General features: G+C 36.7%; 1 protein-coding gene across 1 annotated transcript; it reads right to left on the bottom strand.

Annotated features, from left to right (window-relative positions):
* Positions 1–4,850: 4,850 nt before the first annotated feature.
* Positions 4,851–5,762, bottom strand: LOC135216666 (uncharacterized). Its single transcript, XM_064252053.1, has 2 exons — positions 5,669–5,762; positions 4,851–5,386 (listed from the first exon to the last, which is right to left on the bottom strand). The coding sequence occupies exons 1-2, from the start codon at positions 5,729–5,731 to the stop codon at positions 4,982–4,984; spliced, it is 468 nt and encodes a 155-aa protein (XP_064108123.1). The 5' UTR covers positions 5,732–5,762; the 3' UTR covers positions 4,851–4,981.
* Positions 5,763–12,721: the final 6,959 nt, after the last annotated feature.

The following is a 12,721-nucleotide window of genomic DNA, read 5'->3' as shown; positions in this document are numbered from 1 at the left end:
CCTTCTACCTCTTTGTTGCAATCTTTCTAAATTAACTAGTATTCACTCATTACCTTACCTGTAAGTTTAAACACCAAAGCTATGTGACACGAGGTCTAATAAGCATCCCCATTTCATTCGCTTTACAACAGTGTTATTCAAAACATTTTTTAGGTATTTCTCTTTTATTCACAGCCGGTGAGGGTCGGCTGTACAAGCGGTGCCATGTTGCGAGAGGTCCATTCATTCTCAATTTAAAAACATTATTAAATCATACATATCAATTTTTAATACGTCACATGGCAGCTAAGGTCATGAAGTCTTTTTATTACATAATTATTCATGACCATTTCTAAAGCAACTATGTTTAAATATCCGTATGAAAAAGAAAGATACATTTATCCGATGCTACGGTAGTTTCACACCATATGGTATCTGACCTTTAAAGTTCAGGCAATCATCAATTATTATTGTTCATGGGTCTTTCATTGCTACCTCTGCCCACGCAATTTAAATATGCCCCTGTTTTGCCCTCGTTGAAGTCTGTCTTTTTTTAATCTTGAACCCTTTTCGTCCTTCATCATGGCAATTCCCTTGCACCTGACATCCTCTTTGTCGTCAGAAGGCTATACAGATCTACCCACTTTCAAGAAAAACAAAAAATATACGACGTACTTCAGAGCTCCTGATTGTTCTAAAGTTTATGGGTTGAATATTGTTGGTTATCATGCACGTACTATATATATATGCATATATATATATTATATATATTTTATAAATATATATTATATTTATATTATTTTTATCTATTATATATATATATATATATATTATATATATATATATTTATATATATACTTATACTTCTAGGGCCAACAAGTTTTTTCACGGATACAACATTCATTGAATAGAAGGGCTTTCTCACTGTTAACAAGCTTTTTTGAAATTGCTTCATATTTTCTAATTATTTTATTTATTTCATTGTTCAGGTTACTAATGGACACATAATGAGTTCTTCCATTTACTCCAGTATTTTTACACGCGACAGCTGTTTCGTCAACCTATACGTATTGACGTTATCAAGCGTACTGATACAAATATGTTGTTGTTTAAGATTAAGCTGGCCTTGTGCCAGCACGGGCTCTTGCTCGTAGAGCAGCCCGTATGAGAGTACAAATATGAGCGTACATGCGTTTTGTGACGTCATGAGGACGTAAAGGTAGTACAATTGCCAGATACCTAGTTTTAAGTATTTACAAAAGACTATGGTGAAACATAAAATAAGACAAATAAATAAATATGTTAATAACAGAAATTATATAAAAAGTTGAAAGCAAGTTATTATATACACATTATACATGAATATATATTAATTACATTATATGTTTAATTCACTGACTGTCAGTGTGCGCTCCTGTCCGCGTGTGGTGGTTTTGTTCCACGCGGTTGAAGGGCTGCCTCCTACACGAGGGCAAGGATCGGTCTGCCATGCAACGCCCCAACCTTAACATCCAACGTGAGGCAGACCGATCCTTGCCCTCGTGTAGGAGGCAGCCCTTCAACCGCGTGGAACAAAACCACCACACGCGGACAGGAGCGCACACTGACATTCCGTGAATTAAACATATATGTAATTAATATATATTTATGTATAATGTGTATATAATAACTTACTTTCAACTTTTTATATAATTTCTGTTATTAACATATTTATTTATTTGTCTTATTTTATGTTTCACCATAGTCTTTTGTAAATACTTAAAACTAGGTATCTGGCAATTGTACTACCTTTCCGTCCTCATGACGTCACAAAACGCATGTACGCTCATATTTGTATCTATACGGGCTGCTCTGTGAGCAAGAGCCCGTGCTGGCACAAGGCCAGCTTAATCTTAAACAACAACATATTTGTATCAGTACGCTTGATAACGTCAATACGTATAGGTTGACGAAACAGCTGTCGAGTGTAAAAATACTGGAGTAAATGGAAGAACCCCATTATGTGTCCATTAGTAACCTGAACAATGAAGTAAAGAGAAATATTAGAAACTATGAAGCAATTTCAAAAAAAAGCTGGTTAACAGTGAGAAACCCATTCTATTCAATGAATATATATATATATATATATATATATATATATATATATATATATATATGTGTGTGTGTGTGTGTGTGTGTGTATGTGTATAAAAATCAGAGGGCAGTGGAAACAGGCTATTACATAAATGCATCTTTATTGGTGCAGACGTTTCAAGACAACTAGTCTCATTTTCAAGGGTGTAATAAAAGAATAAATATTGTAATTGTAAAAGCAAATAGATTATACAAAAACCTCTTCAAAACCAAATTTACATAAGGATAGATTCATCATCGACTGATTAGCTGTATACCTGTATCCTATATATATATATATATATATATATATATATATATATATATATATATATATATATATATATATATATATATCTATGTATGTATGTATGTATGTACATAGATATATATCTTTTTTGGAAAATACCATTAATGTCAACATAACGATTGCAGGATATATAGGTGTGAAAGTTTTAAGCTATTTTCCCTTTAATCTTTTTATTGGCTATATTAAAATTCATTCAGTCTTATTTTTTATTTATTTATTGACTAAGATAAGGAACCACAGCTTAATACTTTCCATATCTAAACACATCTAGTTGTTCATCAGTAAATTGAAGTTGCTAACATTTATTGGATGAGGTTCTTCAGACGTACCTTCTAAAAGGTAGCGTTGAATGTGAAAGGTAAGTGTGGGTTATATTGTGATAATATATTACCTGTCAAAAGTCGTTACATATCTGATATGAAACTGCTGCATAAAGAAGAGCATGATTTCATTTGTTATAACTTGATGCTTCGTGGTCCCTCTCAAATTGCGATGAAACATCTCAAAACATATATTAACAAGTATCATTTCAATGGCGTGGGTAAGTGATAATTTCATCAGCTAGGGTAATCAAAATAAGCAAATGGAAAAAAAGTGTAAATCAACGTAACAGCGGGAGATTATTACCCTGCAACGGTTGATGCCAAAGCCGTAAGATTTATCATTGGGATGATATAATTAGGGGTGTTTTCCCCTGAATTTTCCTGGGGCAGGAGACCAGCGTGGTAAGCAATTTACAGACCACTCAGAACCGTCCTGTCGTCCATAAAGGTGATGATATAGTTAAAGACATATGATACGTAATTAGCTGACGTGCCTGAACTGTATTCTGGTTTAAGACTTCATATCCCGGAAGAACCCACCCGTTACGTAACAGCGTTCTCGTCTAATTCTCTTTGTGCCTGAAGCTAAGCTATCACTTTTTGATCAAAGATTTTTTTCTTTCACATCTCCATCGGCGACCTATTTTTTTTGATAGGTGCACAATAAGGAAAGCCAACAAGTAATTGCTGCGTGAAGGTCTTGTTTCACATATAGTCAAGAAATCTTATGAGACAAATTATAATAATAAGGAAATACAGTTTGTATATAATTATTTTTCATGTAGTAAGGATGGAGACTGAAGTTCTTTCGCTCTTGCCATACCCTGCCAACAAATTTAACTGGTTTGGTACAAAGTATATTAATAATTGGTATTAATATTATTATTATTCTATGATGATGCGCGTTTATAATTCACTATATACAAAGTTCTTTAAGCTTTAGTATTTTCAAAGCTTAGTTTATAGGTATAATCTTCTTTAGAAGATAAAAAGAAACTGGAATAAAATATGGCCAAAAGAAGGCAGACTTTCCAACAATACCCTTGTAGTACAATCCGGTAGACATAAGAAACTCTTGGAGGTATTAGTCGGAATCAGACGTGTATTTTCAGAACCCAAATCAAGACATTATCTATGCTAACTTCGAAAGCCAAATCTAACATATCTCTGACCCTTAAATTCTTATTCTCTTGCATATTTTGTCATTAGTAGTACACGTGCTCCCATTCCATTTTACCCTTGCAAAACGGAGAGGTTTAAGCATAAACACGTTTATTTCAGTTCGGCTACAAATCAGCTAAATAATAATTGCATATAGATGCAGATCAAAAAAGCGATTGTTATACCATGAATTGGTATCATAACTGATTTTAGATTTACTCGAAATACTGACAATATAATGGTTGACGGTAGTTTAGCAGTAAAGCACAAAATTCTAATACCTTAGTTAATGTGTTTGTTCAGACCGGGCAAGGTGTGGAGAGAGGGAGATTTATATTTTAACTTGCACTTCTCTGCTTCGGATACGGTTGGTTGGTTGGTTATGATTTAGCTGGCTTTGTGCCTGCACGGGCTCTTGCTCCTAGAGCAGCCTATAAGCTTCGGATACCTATTGTCATATTTGTTGTTACTCTTTGTTCCCTTAAAAAGAAATTATAGATGAGAGAGACTTATGCATGTCCTTCATTCTTTATGCATGTTTTCTTACCAATATAAAAAAAATGCGGAGACTCAAAGGATTTTAGTACAAAATGAATTATATCTCAGTTAACAGTTAAGCCCCTACAGTGTCATTTTTAAGTTAAAACAAAAATGTATTGTAACTGTCAACTTTTTAGAAATAAGTGTTTTGAAGGATTTCTCGATTAAAGTATATTGAGGTATACATTTATATGTATTTTGATAGTTTCATCATTATTTCCTTCTTATTTTCATTAGTGGATTGTTTTCATAACATTTTGTTTCTTTGTCGCTTTTTTGTTGGAAACTTGCTTTGTAAGTCCGTAACTTTTTTACTTTTTGTTTTTCTCATTTGTAATAATAATAATGATTAAGTAAAAATAACTGATTTGTAGCGGTGAATTCCGACAAAATTTGGAAGGCTTTAGGGAAGAGAAATACGAACATGACGGTCAGTATTTTTACTTCTTATAATCAAACATGGTTACTGATTTCTTGGTAAAACTACTCGGACGAACTAACTGTAAGAGAGCGACTATTGAGTAAAGCTTTGTTCCTCTGGATCCACTTTATTTCACTAACTAGATCCTTCGGTTGTTCCGATGCCGAAGAAATCCATATCCCTCAGGCTGTCCATGAAGGTCAGTACAGAGGGCATGACGGCTTCGGCGGCATTGAACCTGTCCCACTGGCCCCGGCTGAATTTCTTTCCGTCCACCCTCTCGGTAGACTTCATGACCTTGCGAGTGAGCGGCATAAACTCCATCATGACCTCCTGCACGCGCGTGTGGTCGGTCGACCGATCCTCGGTGATGCGATCGAAGACGCCGGTGATCTCGGGAAGAATGTTGACGGTCTCAGCCACCAGGGTGTCTAAGTAGCCGGAGTTGCCCGATGCCTTTGGGTGCACCACATTGCCGGCTTCGTAGACTTGAGGGGCGGCGAAGGAAGCAGTGGCAAACAGGCCAACCAGGAGGACCACCTGAAAGAAGGACATCTGGCTTTATGTCTCGCTGGGATTCATTCCTGCTCTGTTATGGGAACCCAATTCTAATAAACATTCCTCTTGTTAAACATGAGGATAGGCATTCTGTAGGAGTTTCTAATAAACAAGCGTTTAGAATGTAACATTTCTCTACATATTTCTTATTAACAGGGGAGTAAAACGTTATCATATACTAAAGAAACCTTTGAAATATGCATTCATGTTTTAAGTACGATCGCTAAGCGCTTATTCAATGCCTTATGGAAATGAGATACGAACCTTCATACTCATGATGCTTCGAGGAAGGGCAGTTCGATTATGCCCGACTAAGGCAAGTGCCATGGTATGTATACCAGAGGTAGAGTGGGGCGTGGCTTCTTCTCCGCAGTGTACTTCGGTCTCAAACTGCACCTCTCTCTCCGTCTCTCTCTCTCTCTCTCTCTCTCTCTCTCTCTCTCGTAAGGGAACCTGAATAAGGTTTTATAAATAGATTCCTTCGTTATTTCGTAAGTGCCCGTCAGTCTTTACTGAAGCGTCTAACCACCCGCCACCGGTCCCATACTCCCCCCCCCCCACTCTCTCTCTCTCTCTCTCTCTCTCTCTCTCTCTCTCATAACCTAATCTTGGCTTCCTCCAGTTTTCCTTATGGACCTCCAGGCTTTTACTGAAGCTGCCCTCTCTCTCTCTCTCTCTCTCTCTCTCTCTCTCTCTCTCTCTCTCTCTCTAACTATATATATATATATATATATATATATATATATATGTATGTATAGAGAGAGAGAGAGAGAGAGAGAGAGACGACCAGCGAGAGAGAGAGAGAAAGAAAGAGAGAGGGCAGTTTCAGTAAAAGCTTTGCGAGTTCCATATATATATATATATATATATATATATATATATATATATATATATATATATATATATATATATATATATAAAGGTATGGAAAGATACGCATGTGTGGCGAGTTGGTCTTTTGTGCTTATGAAATTAATTTCAGGCGTTCGAATTAGATTGATCTTTATATTTATTATGTTCTCTTCCTTCTGGACGTTAACGTTTGGAGTAGGGTATTGAATAGACATTGAAAATTAGGTTGGTGCTCTTGTCATTGCTACTGAAAAATACAGGAAAGGTTGCTTGTGTCTTTTCAAGCTTTTTCATGCAGTATTTTTTTCGTGAACTTTCATGGCTAGTTCTATAAAAGAATCATTTACTCTGGCCTTTCAAAGGTCTCTCTTACCCTAACAAATGATCCTTGACAAGAGAACAAGTAAAATAATTTTGGAAACTTCAGTTTTGGTGGTACAGACCCTAATATAACTCAGGATGGTAATATTCATCATATAAGAAACAACTAGAACCACTTTCTCTGGTATTGAGGGGAACTAAGAGGAAACATATGTTGCTTTAGATGTCTGGAATTATTTTTTCCTACAGCTGAAACTTTCCCAGATCTAAGTGTAAAGTTTCCTTTAGGTGGCAGTCATCAGTACGAGTCTGTTTTAACAATATCTTTCGGTGAAAGTACTGATTTTAAATATTTTTTCTTGTTTTAACAAAAACTTTCAGTGAAAGTACTGAAATTGAATATTTATCTTATAGTCAGCCAGATAAAATGGTTGACGTACTTTAGGACCAGCATTTACCTAGAAGGGTAACAAAATTAGTGAAAGAGAGGCAGAGTACAAAATCTCAAAGAACTATCCATTAAAAACATAATTGCCAAAAAATGACAAGGCGCTTGGCCAAAGAACGTGAGGACATAACTCGGTTGGTATGCCCCTTGCAAAGAAACTACTACACCCCCTGCACATTCTGTAAGCTCCATTCATGTTACAGAGTAAAATGATTAAACTTGTTTTCTCACTCAGAGTATATACCACCCCAGTCTACTCAGGAAGAGGCTATAGTTTACCTGGGATCCATGAAGTGTTTATCTAGAGCTGTTGCTTGCGACTGCGCTCTTGCTCTTTGATGGTCTGACAGTGTTCTACAAGGGAAGTGAATTTAGTGCTGGCGAGCACTGATGCAGCACATTTCATAATCAAACATTTATAAATAAATACATTTTCTTTAAACTGTTAGGGTGCGGTAAACAAAAATACCCAACACGTAACATACCACTGAAAAGTAAAACTCCTTTCTGTTTGCTCCCAAATGACCGTTGAGTGCACACATACAGCCATTATATATATATATATATATATATATATATATATATATATATATATATATATATATATATATATATATATATATATATATATATATATATTATATAAAGTAGAAAATCTTTTTAGACAAATAAAATTATAACTATGTTGGCTATGTTTTTTTACATTTATAATTACATTATCATGCAGCATAATCTTACTAAGAAAATGGAAAATGGAAAAAAAAGAAACCTACAAAGAAATACTTTCCTCCTTTATATTTACACGTTTTCGTGAACACAAAATATGACATCTGATATCAAAATTCATATTAGTCCTAAAATTTTAGTGTTCGGTACTTAAAAGGATTAGTTATAATATAATGGCAATATAAACTAACTATATTAATCTACTATTTAAAAATGACTACGAAAAAAGGATATTTGTTGCTCTCGTTTGGAAAAAGAAACAATTGGTTGCTCTTGCTGCTTAAAAGGTTCTAGAGGCTACCTCGAAGTTTTTACACCTTCAGTGCCACATGCGAGATGATGTCACTGATCAAGTGTACAGTGAGCTTATGCACTTTGCTGCCTTTCTGTATCGAAGAACAATAGAACAGACTCCAATAAATATAATTAAACAGGTACATAAGGAAGCAGAGAAACAGTCTCCTCATTTTTATAGTTACTTCAACAATATTAAATAAGTCGCATATCAGACTATCTGACTAAGGGGTCAAGGACACATGGCACAATCAGAAGTTCTACACCAGGAAATTTGGTTGAAAGTAACCGAAAGATAGATGGAAGTCTTTATGGTTGCGTCCTTTTGAGGTTTGCAAAGCAGTTGCACTAGCGTTGTAAATGCTCTTTTAAAAATATACTGTGTTTAGCATTGTGTATCAGCTTGCAACTTTGTTGCGCCAAACTAATATCCCAAAAAGTCATTAATATCTTTTCATTTCATCGTTTTACTACATAATGTGTATTGTACTTCTTGTTATATGCTCTAGGACACGCTGAGTTGAAATTTAAGTGGCATTGAATACAAGAAATATTATTGCAACAATTATTAAGGTGCCTTGTAATCAGATATTGATAACAATTTTCCTTATAATTGATGAAGGAATTAATTAGCATTTGCTTTTAGTATAAGGCGTTAATACTGAGATTATAATGGGCTATTTTAGAAAAGATATTAAAGCAGGAATTTTTTTAATAGCCTTTTAGCAACTGGTCATGTATGAACCGAGTGAGTTGTTGTGACTACATTTTTATAATTATTTTTTCCTCAGAAATTTAATATCAGTATAACTGATATCGTCATCCATTTAGACACCTACAGATCTGTACATTTCACATTAGTCCAGGTCGTTCTCTTTCAATATAGAAGAGGCTTCGGTAAGAACCTCCTGGTTTTACTCTACGTTTATTCATCATTTAACCAAATTTAACATTTCATGAGTAAACCTCAGGGATTGAGGCATCCCCTTAAACGAGATTTATACTATTTATACAAATAAGCTAAATGCCGCTTAAGATTTAAGTTTTGATTGAAACTGCAAAACTTAAGAATTGCTTATAGAGGCCTTGTTTGTATTCTTATGTTTACTCCAAGAGTAGGTCGAATGTTGCATCTCAGTAAATAAGTATTTTTAAGAAGACCCAAACATAATTGAGATGGAGAGCTGCCGTAAACGTTGTATAAAAAAATGCGCAGTGATGACAACTGTAACACTGGAACTGGATTTGCAAGTTGGGCTAGGTTAGGAGAGATAAACGCTCTCACAACTCCGACTGTAATCTCGTAAGTTTATAAAAAAAAATGTTGAAACGGGTGCTGTATAGTGTGGGATGACGGGGAAGTTTTGTGATCTTTACGCTCATTAAGACGCATAAAAACATTATGCGTTTGATGGCCAGTAAAACGTGAGTTAAAAAAAACTTCCTCCAGAAGCGATAAATCATGTTTAAATGCTAAAATTCCGAGTTACCTGATCTGAGTGCTCGCTAATGTTTTTCACTTGCAACAAATTTAAAACTGCAGATGTGGTTGGCAAAGGGTAGTAGGCTGTAATTTAGGATAGAGTATGTGACTGAATTGTTACTGTTATTATTAAGGTTCTGATGAGCTTCTAACAAAGATTATGTAAGCATACATATCAGTGAATCGTTTTTTCATTCATAATCGGTAACTTTTAACGGTCATCTGCTATCGTGAATAAATAAGAAGAGATGAGAAGGGCGTTTGCATGCATCCTCTTGCAAAGAACTGCTACTCAAGCGTGACGGGGACCCAGTTTTCCAGAATTAGTGTCATGAAGTTCAACCGAGAATTTGGTGTTATCCTATGCAAGAGCTTTTGGGATTTATGTGTTTGAAGCTACTGTCATGTAACATCATGAAGAAAACTAATAATTTATTGACAAAATATATAAAATAACACTTTCAACATTATATGTATTGAAAATGCATTAGGACATGCGTTGTTGCAAGTTACGGTAATTTTCTTTTTTTATAATTGGTTGACCCACTTTCCTCAAGCCCTTGGGAAGGAGTGGTAATCCGGAATCCTTTTCCTGCTCTCACACAGAAAAAACATCACTAGCCCCCGACCCCCCCATTTTTTTTCTTTTTTTTTCTCCGGAGCGGGGTCGTTGGCGGGTATAGACCATCACACCACTTCCCTTATTAATGACTTCTAATTTCAGCGAGCAGATGAAACCTTGAAATTTAGCCACATAGAGCCTTGAATTGGAAGAGGTGCAGTAGAAATAGTTGTTCTCTTTTCATTTCCCAGACATCATTTTTTTGTGTACCTTTACTCCAGGTAATGTTAATTAGTGATTTGTCCATATGTTATTGTACTTATCGACTGTATTTTTAAATGCAAGAAGTATGTACGATGAAAGTGTTGCAAATATTATTATTAGGCTTCAGTTCAACACGAATAATCCCTTATTTTTTTGCCAAGATTATTTATATCTTTTTTTATTTGTGTTTCTTTGTTTTACCGCAAAATAAGATTTTCTGGTATTAGACAAATATATATTTTCCAAAACTCGGTAATATTTGCCCTGGTGTTTATATAAAAAATAAATAAAAAAAAAACAACAAACAAACAAACTATAAGCTTTGCTCAGGCCACTTTGAAGAAGTGCCGCCTGCTCTGGATCTTGAACTGATGACTTCCGTATTACATGAAAAAAAAAAAAAAAAAACTTCGTATCTTGTCATTTGTTAGTTTGATTATGGCCACTTTCGACTTCATCATGGGAGACTCTTTACCTACCTTTACCTAAATCGGATTGTAACAAAACTTCGTGAAATCTTGCTTAGCTGTGTACATGACTTCTTTCAGTGATGTTAATCTGGTTCCTGTCTTGGAATGTCCAGCGCTGGTATCTCAGATACCTTCAAGTCAGTTTCATTTGCTTCCATAAGTACTGAGGGTGATAGACAATTATCCTCGGTGTAGCGTTTGATATGCACTCCCCCGGAATATGCATTTCTCAGTCATTATTATACGTATGCTTTACACTCACCCAGTCGTTATTATGCGTAAAATATAGACTCCCAGTCATTATTATACATGTCATTCCCACTCCCCTCCCACCCGTTAATGCTATAAAGTATTATGTACTCTGCATTCTATAGTTGCTTTTATACATAGGGTTTAGACGTAATTGTATACTTGTTTATATATTATATTTAGAGAGCTTGGCATGGGCATGGTATGGCTAGGCTTTTAAAGTTCTTGGCATATCATGGCTTCGCTTCGCTTGACTTTTAGAGTTCTTGGCTTGGCTTGGTTTGGGTTGGCTTGGCTTTTAGAATGGTTGGCATTGCATGGTTAGACTTCGCTTGGCTGGGGTTTGCTTGCCTTTTAGAGTGCTTGGCATGACATGGTTTGGCTTTGCTTGCCTTTTAGAGTGCTTGGTTTGGCATGGCTTGGCTTGACTTGGCTTGACTTTTAAAGTGCTTGACATTGCATGGTTTGGCTTGGCTTGCCTGGCTTTTAGAGTGTTTGGCATGGCATGGTTTGGCTTGGCTTGACGTTTAGAGCGCCTAGCATGGCATGGTTTGGCTTGGCTTAGGCTTGGCTTTGCTTGCCTTTTAGAGTGCTTGGCATGGCATGGTTTGGCTTGGATTGGCTTTGCTTTGCTTGCCTTATAGAGTGCTTGGCATGGCATGGTTTGGTTTTGATTGGCTTGACTTTGCTTGCCTTTTAGAGTGTTTGACATGACATGGTTTGGCTTGGCTTGGCTTGGCTTTTAGAGCGCTTAGCATGGCATGGTTTGGCTTGGCTTGGATTGGCTTTGCTTGCCTTTTAGAGCGCTTGGCAGGGCATGGTTTGGCTTGGCTTGGCTTTTAGAGCACAGGGCATGGCATGGTTTGGCTTGGCTTTACTTGGATTTGCTTGCCTTTTAGAGCGCTTTGCAGGGCATGGCTTGGCTTGGCTTGGACTGTTGCTTTGGGCGTTAAAGGGGCTTTTTGCCTTTGCCTTTTAAGAGTGCTTAACCATGCATGGTTTTTGGCGCTTGGCTTGGCTTGCCTTTTAGAGTGCCTTTAGCATGGGCATGGTTTGGTTGGCTAGGCTTGGCTTGGCTTGGCTTTGGCTTTGGCTTGGCTTGCCCTTTTAGAGAGCTTGGCAGGGGCATGGTTGGCTTGGTGGACTTGGCCCTTGGGACCAGAGTGGTTTAGCTGGCTGGTTTGTTTGGCCCTTGCCTGGCTTTGCTTGCCTTTCAGATTTGCTTAGCATGGCATTGGGTTGGTTGGGCTTTTGGTTCTTGGCTTGGACTTGGCTTGCTTTCACGAGCATGCTTAGGTATGGCATGGTTTGGTTTGGCTTGGCTTGGCTTTCCAGTGGCTTAGCATGGCATGGTTTGGCTTTGGGCTTGGCCTTTTGACTTTTGAGATGTTTCTTGGCGGGTTCTTTTAGGTGGCATTGCTTTTAGTTGTTGGCTTGGCTTTGGCCTTCCTTTTCAGAAGTGGCTTACATGGTCTTGGTTTTTGGCTTGGCTTGGCTTGCCTTTTAGAGTCCTTGGCAGGGTTATTTTGGTTTTGGCTTGGCCTTTTAGGAGTGCTTAGATGGCATGGTTTGGCTTGAGTTGGCTGCTTTTAAGGGAGTGCTTAGGCATCGGCATTGGTTTGCCTTGGCTTGCGGTGCCTTAGATTTG

The sequence above is a fragment of the Macrobrachium nipponense genome, chromosome 6, assembly GCF_015104395.2.
Source record: "Macrobrachium nipponense isolate FS-2020 chromosome 6, ASM1510439v2, whole genome shotgun sequence".
Lineage (NCBI taxonomy): Eukaryota > Metazoa > Arthropoda > Malacostraca > Decapoda > Palaemonidae > Macrobrachium > Macrobrachium nipponense.
This window is presented reverse-complemented; position numbering and strand designations above follow the sequence as displayed.